This window comes from Erinaceus europaeus, chromosome 10, assembly GCF_950295315.1.
Source record: "Erinaceus europaeus chromosome 10, mEriEur2.1, whole genome shotgun sequence".
Taxonomy (NCBI): domain Eukaryota; kingdom Metazoa; phylum Chordata; class Mammalia; order Eulipotyphla; family Erinaceidae; genus Erinaceus; species Erinaceus europaeus.
In genome coordinates, this window is record NC_080171.1 from 43,266,617 (window position 1) to 43,288,672 (window position 22,056).

General features: G+C 37.5%; 1 protein-coding gene across 19 annotated transcripts in view; it reads right to left on the reverse strand.

The window, feature by feature from the left end:
* Nucleotides 1-22,056, reverse strand: part of PTPRD (protein tyrosine phosphatase receptor type D) — a 417,654-nt gene that overhangs the window by 66,330 nt on the left and 329,268 nt on the right. For all 19 annotated transcript variants that reach the window (XM_060199565.1, XM_060199563.1, XM_060199562.1 and 16 more), the window contains 2 exons: nucleotides 20,664-20,787; nucleotides 3,486-3,661 (listed from right to left, as the gene is read on the reverse strand). In XM_060199565.1, the coding sequence (XP_060055548.1) occupies nucleotides 3,486-3,661; nucleotides 20,664-20,787 (300 nt within the window). The remainder of the gene's footprint in view (nucleotides 1-3,485; nucleotides 3,662-20,663; nucleotides 20,788-22,056) is intronic.

The window sequence follows — 22,056 nt, forward strand, 5'->3', positions numbered from 1 at the left end:
TAGTGTAGAAAAAAATGCTTTGTAAAAGGCTTCCATTTTAGAAATACTGTCTTGGAGAAAGGCAAGTGCATAAGAACCCTATGTCAAAGTTCCCCTCTTCTTGACCATAATGCATGGGTGTGATACCCTAGGAACAGGGTAAGGAATTTGCCAAGGGCAGTGCTTATTTGAGATTGCTTGGGATTCATTTTGAACCACATAGAGACAAACGTGTTTCATCTGGGAATTTTAAAAAAGTTACTTGGAAGCCAGTTTTAGAGAAAACTGCAATTGTAATGATAAAGGCTCCAACCCCTCTCAGCAAAATAATTTTCAGCTGAGACTCATTGATCCACACTGTCACATTTTCCCCTTATCTCAATCAACATCCACAGTAATTATTCTATGTAATTAAAAAGGGAAGAAGGAGACTTTGAGGAGTCCAGTAACAGGATTCATTGCCAAGCAACTAGTAATTGAAAAACATGGGATCCAAAACCAGACATTTGACTGAAAAGTGCCCTTACTAAGTACTACATGTAGCTTTCCTTCTCTGTGGTTTTCCTGGAGTCTTGTGTAATCTCATGCTATCTTTCTTCTCTACCCCTTATTTTCTTTTTCCAACCTCCTGTATCTTTCCAGATAGCAGGCCATTCTTGCATATTTTACAAACACACACACACACACACACACACACACACACACATTCTCTCTCTCCCTCTTTACTTATATACCAAGGGAATTAATATTATTTTAAGAACCTGAACCTTAATCAAAACAATGAAAAATAACAAGCTTCAGTCCTTTGAGAGATGTTTGTTTAAAGGACATGTACCACCTCCCTCTATGAGCAAGACTAGAAGGCAATATCTAAGTAAAGCCAGGCTAGTTCCAATATCTACTTTGAAGTGGCTGCTGGGAATTGAGAATTCGAGTCCCCAGGTTAGCTCACAGAACCCACAAAATAAATGCCTTAAGTAAGTGGCTATACATTTCAGCAACAACTAACTACTATTCATAACCTTGTTTTTACAGTGAAACCCAACCCAAGCCTTTGCTTCAGAAAATAGGAAAGCCTCCCCCTTTCCCATTAGGACTTTAGAAGGAGCAACCAGGTAGGGAAAAAAGTAGAGCGTGAAAGAGGAAGATGGTAGAGCAAGTGAGCAATTTGGAGAACCAATGCCCTGTTAGTTCTCTCTTGCATTTGCTTATATAAGTGTTCTAGACTAGATAACAAAAGTTTTTGGGATCTTGAAGGCCTAGGTTTATTTGCATGGTCAGATTGATGATGTTTGAGACTCTTCAGTATTGGCTTACTCAAGTCGTTGTAAGTTGGGTACAAGCTGAACCACTACTGAATAAAAATCACAAGATAGCAATTAAATTGACCTCTGTAAGCCATTTAACAAAGGAGGAAGCTAACTTGCCAGAGTGAAGAATAATTAATGAAGGGAGCAAACAGAGATCCATTTAGTCATTTCCACTGTAAGTTCTCTCTGAGCGGGAGAGAAGAAAAGGTAGCCTGCAACAAGAAGATAAACTATAGGTATTTAAGTCACAAAGCCTTCTGCCAAGAACTGCTCATTACCATCAGATATTGCAGTGGCAGTAGGGCCAGTAGAACTAACTTTATTATTAGAAGCAATTAGGGAGAAAAGGGGCAGAGTTTCATTTGGTTATTTCAAAACAAGTTTCTGTGCACCGTTTAATGAAGGCCTGCAGTGTCAAGATAAAACGTGTGTTTTACTGAAAACAGCTTTTGCAAATGACTGCTTGTTACCAGCCGGTATCTCCAGGCAGAGCAGTTTGGGTAGGTTGAATTTACATGCATGCTGTAATATAATAGTTCAGCTGTCTCAGCTTCACTGGAATGTTAACAGGCAGTATGGTCTGATGGTTAAGAACATGTGTTCTGGAGCCAGACTGTCTGACTTCAGTTCCTTACTCTGACCTTGGTAGTTGAGTGACCTTGGGGGACCTTCTGGAATCTTTGGGGTATTGGTTTACCTACATGTAACTTTACTTATGATGTAAGATCACAGTAGTGTTTAAGTCAAATGGTTGTCATTAAATATCAGTGTGTTATACAATTAAATCCAAGGATCATTTGGAGTGGGTCTGTTTTTTTTAAAAAAAAGCTTTTTTTTAAGAATTTGCTCAGTGGATTGTAGACTATCATGGCAGGCTTGGAAACTGAGATAAAAGAAGGAGAGGGTCTAGGAAGCTTGGGGATGAGGATCTAGTGTCTTACAGTGGAGGAGGATGGGATCCATTTACAGTACTTGACAGGAACAGTGCCATGGTAAGCATGACACAGATACTTGTCTTTGGTTATAACAGTTATCACCTAAATTCATCGCAGACAATATATTCATAGGCACACATTTTTCAAATATCTGATTGCTTTTTTTAAAAAAAGAAAATAGTTGTTTTTGTACCTTTAAGGAAAGAGCTAGAACTTTTCATATTATCCTAACTCTGAGCTTCTCCCTTGTAAATCTCCTGGACAGCTGTCAATTCATCTCTCCTTCACATGCATGAGATAAGAGAAATTGCTAGGGATGAGCTTAAGATGAAAAAAAAAAAGGTCTACAGTAACACAGTAAGAAACTGGGATTTGATAATCCTTTTTTTTTTTTTTAAATCATTTTGAGTACAAAGAGACCCTTCACTTGTAGCTTCAAACTGTGGCCCAAAATAGTGTACTCTCCAGTGAGTATTTGTGCTGTCTTTAGTGATTTTTAAAGAGGCGCCTTCATTAACTTCTCAAGGTTAAAGATTGATTTTCATCAGATGGTTACAATATTTACACATTCACTTGGGAATATGGCACATTGCATACCCATTATGCTTTAGTTTTGCAAATCAACAGCATTTAACTAATGTGCCATGCACTATAATATTGGACCCATATGTTGAATAAAACTCCTTTCTTAATAAGCAATGCCCCTGCTATTAAAATCTATTCATTTTGAAGAAGTCAAAACTATCAATAGTAAAATGCCCTCTGCACGTTGATGTGTTTTCTCAGCTGTGTATTAACCCATATAAATTTCTGGCTGTCTTAATTTATGCTAATTTGAATAATTTCAATAATAGCCAATTTCACAGAATTTTAGACCTTACACTGAAGACCGTTAAGAAAAAAACAGTTGAAAACATTGGGTGAAGCACGTATTGGTGTGGTTCTTCCCCAAAGGCTGTGAATTTTAGAAAGAAGTTCAAGCTAATAATTATTTTCTCTTACTGATTTATCTACTAACTTAAGTACTATTTCTTTTTTGTTTTGACTACCACACATATTATTGGGAGAATTTCCTTTTTTGAAAGTTGCAGAAGAATATTAAGGACTGCTTTAATAAGAAAAGTTGATGCCCATTCACAATTAGCATGTATGAGAAAGTAGACCTTTGGGAAAGGTCAGATTCAGAACAAAATAAAATATGCAATACAAGGGTTTTGTGAAACAAGATGTTAAGATGGAAGAGGTATATGCTTGTTCTTACCCTAGATCGTTCTTCTAGTTTGGTCATCATAACGACTGTGGCACTCCGCTGCTCCCATATCATTCTCCAAAAGTCTCCAAATGTTTCTGGGAGAGATCCCTGCGTTGCAATATATGCGTTTTGTTTCCTATAGCCATCTATATAGTTGGCATTCACATAATCACTTCCTGGGATACCTGTAAAACAAGGAGCATTATTCAACTAGGTGAACACACATTAAAAGGAAATAGCCTGGGCTACTGCCCAAAGACAAAGTTGTGTTACTGTTCCAAACCTTTCTAGAAGAGCCACAATATATTAAAGTTTGGGACTTAAGCAAAGAGGAAATATCAGGACCATCGCATTAAAGGAATGCAATGCTTGAGGTGTTGTCTCTGTTTATTATGGCACAGTGAATTAGCAAAAGGACACACAAATGATGGTTCTCAGAATACCTATTCTCTTGCTTGTCTGTTTTCTCCCTTGCACCGGCAAAATATAGCTAGCAAAGTAGGAAAAACACATATCATCACTCATGCCTTCCCTGTTTCCCACAGAAAAGTGAGCTCATGTCTGAATCTACTATAGTACAAGATGGAGCATGTCATAACAGTAAAACCTTCTTAGCAAACAAAGAACATGTATAGAATAAACTCAACAATCTTCATAATGATGTAAAGTGCTTTCCTGACCTTCCTTTCAAAAAAAGAGTAAACTGAGGCACAAAAACTTGCTCATTGCTTGTGGAATTCCATTCTGTTTAATAAGGCAGTCTACCTGCTATGATTGCCCCTTAAACTCTGTAGAGTATTGCTTCTGCTTTAAATCCTCACAAAGTTGTTATAACAAATAAAACTCTCCATGGACTATGACAACTGCTTCCCAATTGGTTGTCTCTCTTCTACAGTTTCCCATCTAGTATGACTTTTTTTTTTTTTTAACCATAGCTCTGTTCAGCTCTGGTTCTCGTGGTGCCAAGGATTGAATCTAAAACTTTGGAAAAGCAAACTCAAGCATGAAAGCAGACACTATAACTTCTCTTCTTTGACAACAGCTTCCCCTTACACTTCAAATCAGACTCAAATTCTCATTAATGGCTCTGCACTTCTCCACTGACTTCCTCACCTTCTAAATTCTACACACTGGCTTGATTTAGTTACTAGAAAGCATCTTTCTTCTACTTTAGTGCCACTCCACATCCTAAAACAAATTTTCCCTTCTCTTTTCATCATAAAATGTCTCACCTCTGTCTCAGAAGTTTTCTTGATACCCTGGCATTTGTGAATTCCTCTAACAGTTCTTTGTATTATCTGCTACATGTGGCAATTATACACTTAATTGCTTCTTTGGTAAAAAAAAAAAAAAAAGGTTTTATTTCTTTATTTTTAAAATTTGGGGAAAGAAGTAATGGTTTACAAGTCTTTAACACATGGGCCCAACCTCTCATCTCTCCTTGATTAGTGTCAAGGAGACAGACCAATGTCCCTTTCACCTTTTCCCTAGAGTCACTTGTATTGGTATAATAACCACACCCAGTCCAAGTTTCACCTTATGTCTTCCTTTGTTGTCCTTTATTCTTAAATTCTACCTGTAGGAGATTATTTGGTACTGGTATTTCTCTTTCTAGCTTGTCTCACTCAACATGATGCCCTCGAGTTCTGACCATGATATTACAGAAGAGATGAACCCATCATTTTAACAACTGCATAGTACTCCAAAGGTTTATTTGGGAATAGTGGGTGACTGTTAGAGAGAAAAGGGGATTAGTGAAATAGGAAATATGGGAAACTCTTTAGAAGGATACTACCTCTTCCTTAATTTTTTTATTGTGTATTTTGACTTGAGAGCATGTACTTTTGTTATTCATAGTGACATAAATATTGATGATTTGCCTCAATTTTGACAATTCACAAACGGCAAAGCTATAATTTAATACAGACATTCTCACTGAAATTTTAATTTTACTTCAGCATGAGCCTTTAAGAGCAATATTGGCAAGTCTGAGCTCCTTCCAAGGCAAATGAGCAACTTGATTAAGGAGATCAAAGCTGTTCCGCATGCAAGATAAATATACATTTATTTTATATATATATACCATATATATATATATATATATATATATATGGTATGGGAAAAGGTAGGTAGGTGTTGCTTCTAATGGCTGGAGATACTAAGCTTCATGGGAGTATCTGAAGAGAGCTTTGGGTTTGTACTGTTGAGACTCAATTTTCTCAGTCATGAATAATCTATCTATAAAGATATAGATTTCATCTCTAATACAAAGTATTTTCAGATTGTCAGAATTGAAATGGGTATAGGGGAACATGAGCTTTAGAGGGAGATTAGTGTGATATGGGAGGTAGCTACGGACCCTGTATATGGCCCTTTCTTATCCTGGATAAATATGAATCCTGGATCTGTGTGGAAAAAGAATATTTTCTTTATAGTGGAACATATGCTCCCAAACTAAAATTGTTATTTCACTGATTGCCACTTGCAATTATTTTGGCTGCTTTTCTGACTCCAGTTGTAAAACTGATCCTCTCAAGAAAAGTAATGAAAGTCAGATGGAAACCACTGGGGTCTGAGATGAACACATGGCTATGGAATACCACCAGAGCTAGTGAAACACTTTTTTAGCAAAAGCTGAAAAATGCACGGTTGGTTGTAACATTATCTATTACAGCTACTCAAGAAGCAGTTGGGATTCTGGCAGACCTTTGTTGATAAAGATCCTAGACCTCCCTGACACAAAATTACTGCAGATTCAAAGGACAGTTTAAACAAAGTCCTCAGGTTACAGCCACTAGGAAGCACTGTATATCTACATGTCCATAGGACTTGATTCTGAGTCAACAGTGGATCTACTTTACAACACAGGAAAAGCCGGCTTTCAAAATGTTAATTTACCAGTTTACAACATTAAAGAATTGACAAGAAAAAGAAAGGAAGAAAATAAATCCTGGCTAAGATCCTCACTCAGCTATCAATATACAGAAAACTTTCATTTTATGAAAATGCAAAATAGAAAAATCTAGGTTAATTAACTTAGAAAAAGCATCAGTTGGGCACTATGCCATCTTCCCTCTATGAAGAATAACAAATGTGTCTGAAGACAGATGAGACAGACCCAGTATGAGACTCACATCTAAAAATTAAAAAGAAAAGAAAAGGATGGAGGATAGATAGCATAGGGGTTATGCAAACAGACTCTCGTACCTGAGGCTCCAAAGTCCCAGGTTCAATCCCCTGCACCACCATAAGCCAGAGCTGAACAGTGCTCTGGTTAAAAAATTAAAAATAAAATAAAATAAAATAAAAGAGACTCACATCTAAAGGAAGGAATTCAGATCCATCCAACTCCCTTGTAAACTACAGGCAGTTACTATGTAATGAACTGCTTTTTGACACATCACACAATTTAAAATAATAAATTATCATCAGCATCTTAAAGGGAATTTCTACTGAACACATCCTCTCAAACTTAAAAATACTATCTGAAATGAACAGATACCCGTGATCCACACAGTATCAACCAAATGCTAACAATCTGTGACTTGATGTTCTAAATAAGAGATAAAAAAATTCAATAACTACTAAGGGATGATCATTAGATTAATGTTTATATCCTGAAAATGACACAAAGGGTGCTCTTCTATTTTTGACACATGTCTATAAGAATGAAAGTCTGCTACTAACACATACTTCATACACTTCTAGCAAAAAGACAAATTTGGTTAAATTCTCTCTCACACACCCTTTGCAAGCTGGAGATGTGAGAGATGGCTATGTTTTAGAAGGTCGAAGATCTTGTGTGTACTGGATTCACACAACCCAATGTAGCAAGCTGTGTAGAAACATGAATAAGAATTTTAGAATGGATGCTGACTAGCCCTTCTGAAAACATCAGTCCCATAATGGAAAGTGAGATTGGACTCTGCTTCAAGTATAGGAGACCTCAGTTTTCAGTGTCACATATTTACAGAAATTTCTCAGCCAACTTCCATTTGAAAACATAACATATTGGCTTTCTTGATATTTTGGTGCCATGAAATGTTTCTTGAGTAAGTTCTTGACTGGTGATTCTGTTGGCAGTCTTAATCTGTAAAATTATTTCACTTTTTTTGGGTGACCCTCTCCAAGTAGTGCATATTTGTTTAATTTTCAATTGCCTGCTTTATCTAGAAAATATTTGATCTGCTAATACAACACTAAGCAGAGTGTACTATTAAACCAAGAGAAGTGTGAGAGAATTAACTGAATTCCTTTGAGGCTGTGATGGATAGAAACTCAGCTTCAAATGCAATACTTAAGGAATATAGAATTGCCATAAATTAGCTAGTCGCTTTTATTTCTTGAGTCAAGGAGACTTGCATTCAATAGGTTTATTTTTTAGGGGTGTGAGGAGGTAGATGGGCAGGTAGGACATTCAATGGCAAGACATAACAATGATATTTCATCATGTTGAAGGAAGTGCTTCCTGGAGTCAGTCTTAATATCACTGCTTAAGAAGAAACTCTTATAACTGTAAATTTTCACAATTTCCCATGTTAATTTCATGTGTACTCTCTGAAAATAGTCATGTAAAAACAGATCCAGTATTTTTAATATTTTTTTTCTACTCTTTAAGAAAAAAACAAATAAGCAACTAGGCTATATCTTGGCTTCCTATCTTACCAGCATACTGTTTCCTGTGTCAGAGTATTTTATCAGTTAACCGGCTGTTTTTTTTTCTGGTGGTGCTAAGTGATATTCAATACTTACATGCTTTATACTGGGGTCTTTATATATTGGACAAATGAAACATGAAGCTGTAAATATCAAGCTGAGGCTGAGTCATCCTATCCTGCCACTTGAGGAAGACTAGTCCTGAAATGAGTACAGCCTAGAATGTTCCTAGCTATGACCATGGAATGCAAGCTTAGACCAGCAGGGATGCAAAGGTTACACAGGCTCCTGTGCTAAATATGAATACATATGGGCCCTAGGTCAGATCAATATGGCTTATAGTTAATGGTATTTATATACTTTCCTCATATTTGGGAGCTACTCTCTGCTTTAATCCAGCTTTCTAGTCCTATTCTCAACTCTGACACTTATCTTCCCAGACAATACCTTTAGTCCACCTGAATCCTGGCTATTGGGGCAAAAATCAGTAAAGCCACGGGCCACTTGGAATATACTTAAAATAGACTTCCTAGCTTCTTCCCATATGAAGACCCCTACTTTCTTTCATCTGCTCTATTCTTACCTTTGGGTTCCTGTTTATTAAACAATTTGTCTTTCTTAATCTTAATGCCTTTCAGCTACCAAGTTGCAGGTGTTCCCATGACACCATCTTGACTTCCCTGGGCAGACCATATCAATATGTCCCAGAACCTCACTTCTCCATGAACCCTACCCCACAAGGAAAGGACACAGGAACAGATTGGGGGTTAAGGATCAACCTGCCACTGTCCATGTTCATCAAAGAAGCAATTACAGAAGCCAGACCTTCCACCTTCTGTATCCCATAAAAACTTTTTGGTCCATACTCCCAGAGGGATAAAGAATAGGGAAGCTTCCAATGGAGGGGATAGGATATGGAATTTTGGTGGTGGGAACTGTATGGAATTATATGCCTGTCATCTTACAATTTTGTTAATCATTATTAAATCACTAACAACAACAACAACAAAAGACAAAAACTGTCATGGTGAGGGAAATGATTAACAGTGTTCAGCTTTTATGTTTTTCGGTCACAGCAAGTCACAGAAGAGTTATTCAAACAGTTTTAGGCAGTGGCATGATGCCTGTAAAACTCTACCATGCTGGCAACCACTTTTCACCCTTTTCCTTCTTTTCTGGTAGAGACAGAGTAGAGATGCAGAGACAAAAGGAGAGGGAGAGACCTCTGCAGCCCTGTTTTACTTCTTGTCACCACCTGGGCCCATGGAAATTATTTTATATGTTGCTAATTTCTAGCTATAGCTTTTCGTAGAAAAAAATAAACCTAGTCACAGACATTGGTTTACATTGTTTTAGTAGAATGTTGGAAACTTGATCAGACTTTCAACATGAAGGGAAATAACATTTTTCTCCATCTAACAATTGGGCTTATAGGACAGGGCTTTCTGATTCTGTTCTGTTATTTGTTTGAATACTAACAGAAGAAGAGGAACCCTTGGAAATGATGCAGAAGCTACCCTGCTGGAGGGATATTTGTAGTGAATCATTACTGAGGAGTTCTTTAAAACATGGAGAACATGTTACACAATGTCCAAGAAGGTACTAACCAAGCTGTTAATGACTAGATTAAAATAAGCTTTCTTTCTTTTTCTGTTAATATGAAGAAGATTAACTGGGCCATGTTAGTATATTAAAAAATTCAATTTGCTATTGCATTTTGGTGCTCTCACCAGATAACCTGGTTTGCAAAGATATCTCTTGTTGAAGGGCTTTTATTACTATTAAAGGTTAATAATAAAACCTTGCACTTTATTTCATTTAGTCCTTGGCAATTCAGAACCTGTACACCGATATTCCAACAATGTGAAATTAAGTAATCATAATATGAATGCATTTATTTTATATCATTTCACAAAGTAGGGTAAGTCACATGGATCTTCATTTTTATTTTATTATTTACTTATTTATTTTTACTTTATTTATTCCCTTTTGTTGCCCTTGTTTTACTGTTGTTGTTATTGATGTCATCATTGTTAGATAGGACAGAGAGAAATGGAAAGAGGATGGGAAGACAGAGAGGGGGAGAGAAAGACAGACACCTGCAGATCTGCTTCACCACCTGTGAAGTGACTCGCCTGAAGGTGGGGAACTGGGGGCCCGAACCAGGATCCTTACGCCGGTCCTTGCACTTTGTGCCAAGTGTGCTTAACCTGCTGCACTACTGCCCGACTCCCGGATCTTACCAGATTTTTAAAGTTGAATTATATCTCTTTATGGATTTTCTTTCTTTCTTTGGAAACAGAGAGAGATAGAATGTGTGTCTGTGTTAGAGAGAGAAGATAGAGATAGAGAGAGAGAATCACAGCATCATTGTGGTATATGCAGTGCCAGTTGTTAAACTTGGGTCTTCACACATGCAAGTCCTGAACTCTACCACTTAGCTGCCTCCTTGCTTACCACATAGATCTTTAAAGGTCTTAGGACAATATTAAGCACCTGATATGAATTTAGAGAAATTGACCGAGAAGACAAGAATCCTCTCTGGGGCTGTTGGTACTTTGCTTTTTGACATTTGGTCAATTATTCAACTTGTCCAGACCTCTGATTGCTTATCTGCTGAACAAGGCATGCTGGACTAATTGATTCCCTCAAGGCCTTTTGAGTTCTAAAATAAGATGACTCTCTGTGGTATTCTTAACCTTCTTGGTTTCAGAAATCTTTGTGAAGTTATTTTAAGATAAAAAAGGCTTTGTGTTTCTCAGATTAGGTGGAACATGCTCTGATGCTCTTTCAAGCTGATTCCTATTGCTTCTACCTCTGATGTGCTGAGATGAAATTTTTTTGGTGACTGGTATTTCAAATCTTGATTAGAACCTGGTGGAGTAACCACATAAACAAAATAAAATACTAAAGGAACTGGTGGGAACAGGTTTGTAGGTGGTCTATCATGGAGAGAAAGCTCTCCTTGGCTTGTGGAGGTGAGAATGAGTAAGAGGCAGCACTGAAAGCAAGGCAGATTCCCATCCATGTCTCCAGCAGAGAAGTTGCTACTGTGTAACAGAGCTAGAGATGGACCTTCAGATAAGTGGTCGACTCTGCATCAACTCACAGTGAGTCTGGTCTTTCTTTCTTTTTTATGCTTTCAGGGTTATTGCTGGGGCTCAGTACCTGCACTACAAATCCACTGCTCCGGGAGGCTATTTTTCCTATTTTGTTGCCCTTGTTGTCGTTATCATTATTATTGTCATTGCTGTTCTTCTTGTTGGATAGGACAGAGAGAAATCAAGAGAGGGGGAGAGAAAGACACCTGCAGACCTACTTCACCGCTTGTGAAGTGACCCCCCACCCCGCAGGTGGTAGCCAGGGACTCGAACGAGGATCCTTATGCCATCCTTGTGTTGCACGCCATGTGTGCTTAACCCGCTGTGCTACCACTCGACCCCCCAATTCTGTTTTTTCTATTTACTTTCACGTTTACAAATCCTTAGTGAGCTGTGCTAAAAAGAAATGTTTTATCTTTCTTTCTCTCCATCTCTCTTTCTTTTTAAAAAATAAACTAGTGTATTTATTTCCTGTTGTAATACTCAGAAGTACCCAAGCTCCAATAGGTACAAAAGCTAACTAAAATTTAGTAAATAATATCCTTTCATCCACATCAGTACACAAACCCACCTAAAAGTCTAACAACGACAAACTACTGGTTAAGAGTGCTTACAACCCATAATATAGGTGAAATGTTTTTGTTTGCTGACACTGGCAAAACTAAAGAACGGAACAGAGAAACATGAAATCCACTAACAATTTACATGTAAATTATTTAGTTCCACAGGACACAGGTTCTATTTCTCCTTCCCTTGTATGATTCCCACCACCCATGGCTACATCAGAACTGGAAAATGAAAGATTTCTTTAACAAAACAAAGGAAGCAGAGGGGGGCTGGGTGGTGGCACACCTGGTTGAGTGCACATGTTACCAAGGACATGTGCAAGGACCTGGGTTCCAGCCCCCAGTCCCCAACTGCAGGGGAAAAGTTTTTCAAGTGGTGAAGAAGTGTTGCAGGTATCTCTTTGTCTCTCTCCCATCTCTACCACCCCCTTCCTCAATTTCTAGCTGCCTCTATTCAATATATATATATCAAAGGAAGCAGGGGGTTGGACAGTGGCACACCTGGTTAATCACACATAGTACAAAGCACAAGGACCTGTGTCAGCATGTTTTAGAGAAAACAAATTTTACACATTCACCAATTGTTTTTACTGCAAACTACTAATGCCTCACAACAAATATTTTAAAAAAGGAGATGATTTCATTCATTAAAAAAAAGCAGACTAAAAGACAAGAATTCAACTTTGTCATGCCTATAGACAACTAAGTAAAAGATTATATATATATATATATATATATATATATATATATATATTTAAAAGATACTAAACTAGTGATTAATGTTCTGAGTAAATTTTGAAAAATAAATTTAATAGTTGGATAAGATTTGTAAAAATTCTTCACATTTTTCTTATATGAGCTATACAGTCTAGTAAACTTCCTTCAACCTGTTAATAGAATTTCTTATAAACAGTAAAATAAAACAGATACCAGGTGCCCACAACTAGTTAATGGGGCCTCGGGGTGGGAATGGTGGTGGTGGTGAGAAACAAAAATAAATTCTTTACTAGGGAAAATAATTTTAATCTTTGATGGCAGATCTTCATATGAACTATCTAGAGTAACTTCAACTAGCATTTTATTAGGGAAAGTTACATTATATTAACTTACATTATGACTTTAACTTATTTGAAAGTGTATCAGGTTACTAGATATGTCCTGTGAGGAAAAAAATTACAGCAAGGGTGGTATGTGAAATTGGAGATTAAGTCACCTCCTGTTGACAGCTGTTTCAAATGAATCTATCAAGACTTACCACTGAACCAAAGATAGGCTTGAGCAGAACCTAAACTTAAAAGTATGGTGACAGTGGTGAGTCAATATTATAGGAGGATATCAGTAATTTCTTCTCTTTACTTTTGAAAATTAGATTTATCTTAGGGGTGATATTCCCTGGAAGCTGCTTTCTCATTTTAAAGGTGCTAAATTGCCTATTTCACAAATAATCAAGCTGCTGTAACATCATCTATATTATTTACAATTGAGTTTCTTTGACTTGTTCCTATTATGCAAATCAAACAGCAGATAGTATATTTCAGAGTTCCATTTAAAAGAGCATACTCTTCCTCCTCTTAAAATCTGTAATGCTATTATAGGCCTGTATTTCATTTATCAAGCACCAATACTTTTTTTTTTTTTTTGCTGCAGAGTACTCAAAATATCTGCAGCTTTCTCATTTGGAAACTTAATTTTTCCATAGACCACACACAAAAGAAATTCTCTTAGGCCCTTTCTCCACCATCACTGGTCAACTCCATCAGGAACAATATCATAAACCCTCTTGTGGGCCTCTATAGAGCCTTGCCCTCAATATAGAACAACCATGGTAGGAACTGCCCCACTCTCTGAAGGGAGACTGGGTCAACATTCTCTGCCACTTGAGGAACATGAGTCCTGAAATGAGTGCATCCTAGAATGTTCCTAGCTATGACCATGGAATGTAATTTCAGACTGACAGGGATACAGATGTTACACGGGCTCCTGTGCTAAATATGAATAGACATGGGCCCCAGGTCAGATCTATGGGGTGGGGTCTACAGGTAATGACATTTATATACTTTTCCCATAATTGATAGCTACTCTCTGCCCTGATCCAGCTAACTAGTCCTATTTCCATCTCTGACACTATCTTCCCACAAAATACTTTTAGCCTACCTACATGTTATCTGTGTGTCTCAGGTAAAAATTAGTAAAGTCCTACCTAGACCCCTTGGAATATACTTAAAGTAGACTTCCTAACTCCTTCCAATCTGCTATACTTTTACCTTTAGGTGCCTGATTATTAAACAGTTTGTTCTGCTTTATATCCTAATGCTTTTTAGTTGCCAAGTTGCAGATGCTACCATCATGCAAAGCTGACTTCCCGGGGGCAGATGACCTCACCAATGTGTCCTGGAACCCCACCTTCCCAGAGCCCTACCCCACTAGGGAAAGACGGAAACAGTCTGGGTGTTAATGCCCGTGTCCAACAGAGAAGCAACTACAGAAGCCAGACTTCCCACCTTCTGCACTCTCCATAGAAATCTTTGGTCCAGGGTTTGGGCGGTAACACAGCGGGTTAAGTGCAGGTGGCAGGAAGCACAAGGACCAGCAGCACAAGGATCCTGATTCGAGCTCCTGGCTCCCCACCTGCAGGGGAGTCACTTCACAGGCGGTGAAGCAGGTCTGCAGGTGTCTTTCTCTCACCCTCTGTCTTCCCCTCCTCTCTCCATTTCTCTCTGTCCTATCCAACAACGACAACAACTTCAACAACAATAATAACTACAACAACAATAAAACAACAAGGGCAACAAAAGGGAAAATAAATAATAATAAATAATAATAATAATAAAAGAAATCTTTGGTCCATACTCCCAGAGGGATAAAGAATAGAGAACCTTCCAATGGAGCAGAAGTGGTGGGTAATGTATGGAATTGTACCTCTCTCATCCCACAATTTTGTTAATCATTATTAAATACCAATAAATTTTTTTTCTGAGGATAAATAGTACCTATTTATCTGTTTATCATAGTAACAAATTTCATAATAACATCAATGATAATTTAAATGTTTTAAAATTCATTTGTACCAGGTACTTTAAAAATTTTTTATTTATAATCTTTATTTATTTATTAGATATAGACAGAAATTGAGAGGGAAGGGGGTGATAGAGAGGAAGAGAGATAGAGAGACAAATGTAACACTGCTTCACCACTCATGAAGCTTCTCCCCTGCAGGTGGGGACTTGGGGCTTGAACCTGGGTCATTGTGTACTATGACACATGTGCTTAACCAGGTGTGCCACCACCCGGCCCCTGTACCAGGTACTTTTCTAAGGCCTTTATATACATTAAATTCTGCCAGTAATACTAGGAAGTATTATTAGTAACACTTTTATACTGGTAATACATTGTAACTTGTCAAGCTTGTCAAGAGCAAAACTTTATAATGTTTTATATAAAAATTCTTGAGAAATATGTGGGTATTTGTAAGAAGGTATCAACCAAAAAGTGGAGAAAATATATTATGTTTTGAAACTTAGAATACAGTCTCCTAAAATTAGGGAAAGTAAAATAAATTTATATTTCACTGTTTCTTTTATAAGATTAATAAGCTCCAGTGTTAAAGAATTCAACATACATGGTGTGATTTGTTCTTTGCTCTAACTTTCTAATAAAAAAAAAATTAAATATGGCTTGACAGGAGAATTACATACCAGCCCTTTTAGAATAAACTCTATGGCTCAACTGTGGGATTTTCCCCCCTTTCAAAGACCTAATCTCTTAATATGCAATAATTAATATTTATTGACTAGTCATTATCTATTAATCTCTGAATTTAGGACCTGGGGAACGTTATAAAGGATAAAAAGAATTTTTCACACCTGTGTCTTATAAACAAACAGAATAAAAGGCACTAACTTAAGGGTTCCTAAATTAGAGAATGGGTCTTCAAAGGTTTTGTTTATGAACTAAAATTCAGTGTACCAGTAAAATATATAGGTGACTTTTATTTTCAAGTCATTTTATTTCAAGGTGCTAAAAATGTTTATCAGGGGCGACAGAGAAGCAACTCAGAGATAAATCATCTGCCTGATATGTAAAGCCCTGAGTTCCATGGCACTATATGAAGAACATCAAAGAAAACACTATGGATAGTGAGAAATGTTTTGCTCATTCTCTCTCTCTCATGTTAGAAACAAAAAAACTGAGTCAGAGGCTAGGGATGTAATCAACAGGTAGATTGCATGCCTTTCATATAGGAATCCTCTAATTTGAGAAACCAGCTTTGATCCCGTGAACTGCACATGGCATAGCAATGATCTGGTCATTTCCTCTCTCACAAAATAAAGTAAAATAATAAAATGAAAAAATAAAATATAAAAAATAAAATAAAACAAATCTTTAAGAAAAAGTTGGGCTGGGGCAGAGGCTCAGCAGTCTGCACTCTGTCATTAAATAACAACAACAACAAAAACCAGACTTCATCAGCCTTCTCAAAGGATCCAGCTCCATGAAAGGGTTGATACTAACTGTAAGAAATGATACACCTGAAATTTTATAAATTGTATGTGAAGTCACTTAACATCTCAACATACTCGACCCTATGGCATTATATTATCAAAAATCCCTTTATAGGAGACAGTTCAGTGGTTCTGGGTTTTCCACTTGTCAGAATTTTCTCTTTCTTTTGTGCTTAATACATAAGATGATTGCCTGCTTCACTGGTAGGAAAAAAAAAAAAAAAAACACCAGTAAAGGTTATGTCTAGGATAAAATGCTGGTCGTGGCATAATCAAGATTAAAGCTATCTGTGTGTTCTGTAAATTCAATTAAATGTTTTTAACCTTTTGCATAACACTTAAAGTTGAAAGTCTTAGTTTCTAGGCCAGCTTTAGATTGAGGGTGCATTTGTTGCCATGAGTTATAAAAGATAGGGGTTTTAGTCTGTTTCAAGTGCTTTGGCTTTTATTTTGTAAAAATAGCATAGGAATGAAATGTATATACTGTCCAATTATCATGATGAAAGTATAAGAGGGACTATTCTTTATCCTTTGACATACTTCGCTGTTAAGATGGTGGAAAATAATGACAAAAGGAGCAAAGTCAGATGAAGTGTTAGCACTGAATGAATGGCCTCCAAATGGGTGGAAACGGCACTGTAAAGAAATGATGGCAGACTGACAAATTCTCCAAGTGAGACCATGCCAAATGGATTCTTAATTTATACTCATTTATTTTATTTCTATAATTTACCTCGCTTCACTGATGAAAATTAATTAATTAATTTTAACAGAGCACTGCTCAGCTCTGGCTCATGGTAGTACAGTGGATTGAACCTGGGACCTTTGGTGCCCCAGACTTGAGAATCTATTTGCATAACCATTATGCTATCTCCACAGCCCTGAAAATATATTTCTTTTTGTTTTTTAATTTTTTATTTAAGAAAGGATTAGTGAACAAAAGCATAAGGTAGGGGGGGTACAACTCCACACAATTCCCAACACCCAATCCCCATAACCCACCCCCTCCCATGGTAGCTTTCCCATTCTCTATCCCTCTGGGAGCATGGACCCAGGGTCGTTGAGGGTTGCAGAAGGTAGAAGGTCTGGCTTCTGTAATTGCTTCCCCGCTGAACATGGGCATTGACTGGTCGGTCCATACCCCCAGTCTGCCTCTCTCTTTCCCTAGTAGGGTGTGTCTCTGGGGAAGCTGAGCTCCTGTTTCTGACTTACTTTAGTTTCTTAATTACTAGGGAGATAGGTAACTTATGTCTTGAGACAAGAAACTGCTGTTATTATTTTTTAAAATAAAAATGAAAAATGTAAATGTTGTGTGCTAATTATTCATATAGAACTTCCTAAGAATTTCCTATTTGGCACCGTTTTGCTTTAACTAACTGATAAAATTTTAATGAACTTGGTCAATCATTTTCAATATACAAAAAGATGAACCCTTACATATTCAGTATGCTTAACACCCTGAAAAGGGAGATTATAACACTTTGCAATACCACCAAATTGACCGTTACAATTTTCCCAATCACATAAATTATCTATGTGGCACAATGCCATTCAGAGTATGTGTGTGTGTGTGTGTGTGTGTGTGTGTGTGTGTGTGTGTGTATATGTGTGTATGTATGTGTGTGTGTGTTGAGGGGAGAGTCAGGTATGGGCTTGTTCACATGCTGAAAGATAGTTCTTCCTAAAACCAGTAAATAATTGCAGCTGTGCTTGTCATTGATTGCCTTGGGTGCTTACTGGGTAAGACTTTGAGCAGGTTCACTTCCAAATTAACTATGAATACTAAGAAGCCAGACAGGACTTGTCAGAATTATGAGTTGAAGTAGTCATCATCACAGATTTTAGAAACAGAAAAAAGGAATAGATATTTTGAAAATCTATAAATAAAAGTACTTAAGAGGCCGGGCGGTGGCACCCCGGGTTAAGTGCACATAGTGTGAAGTTCAAGGACCCACGAAAGGATTCCAGTTCAAGCCTCCTGGCTCCCCACCTGGAGGGGGTCACAGGTCTGTGGATGTCTTTTGTTCTATGCTCCTCTCTGTCTTCCCCAACCCTCTCAATTTCTTTGTCCTGTCCAAAATAACAACAACAACAACAATAATAATAATGGCAGGGGCAGTGAATTCAAAGTGCAGGCATCGAGCCCCAGTGATAACCCTGGAGGCAAAAATAAATAAATAAATAAATAAATAAATAAATAAACTTAAGTTCTAATGTTCTATAAAGAACTGGGGCTGAAATGGTTATGCTTAGTGCCTTATAAAATATTTGGGAGTCAGCTTGGTAGATGGTATAGTAGGTAGAGTGCTGGATTCTTTTTTTTTTAACTTTTTAAATTTTTTTAAGTTTTTCCCCTTGTTTATCGTTGTTATTGTTATTACTGTTGTTGTTGTTGGATAGGACAGAGAGAAATGGAGAGAGGAGGGGAAAACAGAGAGGGGGAGCAAAAGATAGACACCTGTAGGCCTGCTTCACTTCTAGTGTGAAGTGACCCCCTACCCCCTTGCAGGTGGGGAGCCTGGGCTCAAACAGGTATCCTTACACAGGTCCTTGCACTTCGTGCCACATGCGCTTAACCTGCTGAGCCATCACCGGGTTCCCGAGTGCTGGATTCTTTAGTAAGAGGTCTTATGAATTCATAGACATGGCATATGCCAGAGTGATGCTCTATTTTTCTCTCTCATAAATATTAAACAAACAAACAAAAAACTCTGGGAGGATGGGAGATAGCTCACCTGTAGAAAGCCCACCTTGCCAGGCCAGAAGATCTGGGTTCAAGTCCTCAGAACCACATGGGAACACCATACATAGCACTACATGGGACCACCATAGGAACACCATGCATAACACTAAGTGAATGGAGGGGCAATGCTGTGGCACCTCTATTTCTCTGTTTTCCCTCCCCCCCCCCCCCCCCCCCCCCGCTAAGGCTGCTTGAAGTAGTAGAATCATATATACATGAAGTGCTGGTAGGAAAAATAAAATATGCAAGAGGATAAATACTAAACTTCCAAGAATGAAAAAACTACAGAGCTTTTCTGGATGTCACTGAGAATAAATCTGGCCAATAATAGTACAGGTTTACAGTTGTAAGACAGGGAAGAATTCAAGTGACTTTGTAATCTATTTCCTAATGATAGTAATACAGCATGCCACAACCCCCCCCCCAAAAAAAAAAAAACTAACAAAACGCCCAGTACTGAAATGTGAGCTCCTAATTGTTTTTAGTATACCCTGTGAGTGGAATTTAATATGAAAGGAATGAAGAGAAAATGCCCTCCTCAGAAATGCTCAAAAAGAAAGGAGGTATATCTGAGAAGTAAGCCATCTGGGGCTTGGTGCCTACACTACTATTCCATGAATCCACTGTTTGTAGAGGCCAATTTTTCCCCCTTTGTTGCCCTTTTTATTTATGCTGGTTGTTCTTATCGTTGTTGTTGTTGGATAGGACAGAGAGAAGTGGAGAGAGGAGGGGAACACAGAGAGGGAGTAGAGAAAGATAAGACACCTGCAGACCTGTTTCACTGCCTGTGAAGTAACCCCCCCTGCAGGTGGGGAGCCAAGGGCTTGAACTGGATCATTAAAATGGTCCTTGTGGCATGCGCGCTTAACCTGCTGCACTACCGCTCAGCCCACTGTAAGCCATCTTTCTGCAACTACAAGTGTGAGAAATGGATTATAGTCAGTTCACAAATGGGATATACCAGACATTTCCAATATGCTTATTTTTCTATTAATCATCACATTACAAACTTTTACACTTTAGGCAAACCCTAGTGGATGTGTATATATGTATATGTATATGTATATGTATATATATATATATACTCAGAAATAAATGGAAAAGATTTATGTATAAACATATACATTTACCAGAACTGTACAACTCTAGTTTATGATGGTGCAGAGGGCTGAACTGGGACCTCTGATGTCTTAGGTATGAAAAAACTGCTATGTTATGGCTTTTACTACCTCACTAGCTCACCTATGTAGTTTTTAATCATCACTAGATCTATGGTCATCTTTTTATGGTCACATACTCATTCATAAACTTTAAGAAACCATCAGTGAATGGAAAACCTCAGTTTGATTCTCAAATACAAACACCAATTATGTGATGAAGTCCCTCATTGAAGATAGAACCAAGGTGATGAAGGATGGGATAACCATGTATTATAAGATGTATGGGGTAATATTTTGCCATGTATGGCATATTTGAATCAGAGAAAACGTGAGAACTAGCAATGCTTGAATCTTAAGTAAACATTCACAAATGGCTAAAAAACTATTTAAAACTATATTTTCACACACATGCTTAAAGCCATCAAAATGAAACTATGAAGGACAATTGCATTTCCTTACCTTCTATTGCTGACAAGAGAACCCTGGAGTGATCATAAGCGATAACATTTGCATATCTATTCTTTGGTTTGTTTACTTCCAAGTTGGAATGTTCCCATGTGAATTGCTGGCCCGGGTCAATTGACTTTAAAGGAAAAACAGCATACACACAAAATCAATACTGAATAACATCAGTTTAGAGGCATTCATCACAAGTCACAAACCTGATTTAAAAGAAAATTCTGAAGCTATACTTCATCAGGATAATTGTAGCTGTGAAGTTAAACATAGATATAATCAGTTTAACATGAACTAATTAATCATAGTAAAAAACAGTGATAGTCACTAAAACTGATTCAGATGAAAAACAAAATCAATATAGATGTTCTGTTAATATTGGCAGAGAAGTCTTTTTTAAAAATTTTACTTTTCCATTTTTTTCTCTGCTGACGTAGTATACAAGTTATTTTGGTTCAATATTCCTTCCAGTTGTGTGAACATTATTTTATCTTGATGACTCCTATTCCTTCCTATGTGGACCCAATCTCAGTCTTTAGGTTGACTGGTTTTCCACTGATTTCTCATGCTTTCCTGTCCTTTCTGTACCTTTAGGCTTATAGCCTGATGGCAAGTTACAACTTGTTTATCTGTAACACACTATGGCCAATACCATAAGGCAATTTGTATAGTAACTCAAACAGGAGTAATCACAAAAGAAGGTCAGTTAAATGAATAATAATTTTTTGCTAAAGTATTAATGACCCACTACAGTAGGATCTAGTTACTTTTCTTTTCTGCATTGATTCTTTAAAAAATATTTTTATTTATTTATTGGATAGAAATAGAGAGGGATCAAGAAGAAAGGAGGAAATAGAAGGGGAGAGACAGAGAGAGACCTGCAGCATTGCTTCACCACTCACAAAGATTCCCCCACATCCTTGCAGGTGGGGACTAGAGGCTTGAACCTGTGTCCTTGTACACTGTAATATGTGTGCTTAACCACTTGTGCCATTACTTGCCCCCTGGACCAAATTGCTATGTTTTCTATTTATCTGCAGTGTGGTGCTGGGGTTTGGACCTGGGTTAGGTACATGGCAAGGCATATGCTCTAGCTGGCGAGTTATCTCTCTGGCCCCTCTATCTTTTCGTGTGTGTGTATGTGTGTGTGTGTGTGTAAAATTTTTGTGATAGACACACAGAGATAGATAGGAGATAGAAAGACTACAATGGCCCTCAACTCTAGCTTAAAGTAGTGCCAGAAAGTGAACCTGAGATGGCTGGGTCCCCACTTATACGCAATTCCAGGCTCTAATACACTGAATTATTTCTGTGGCTTATATGTCTTCTATTTATCATTATGTATTACTGCTTTTATAAGGTTTGATTCTTTTAATCTTATTTTGAATTTATATAC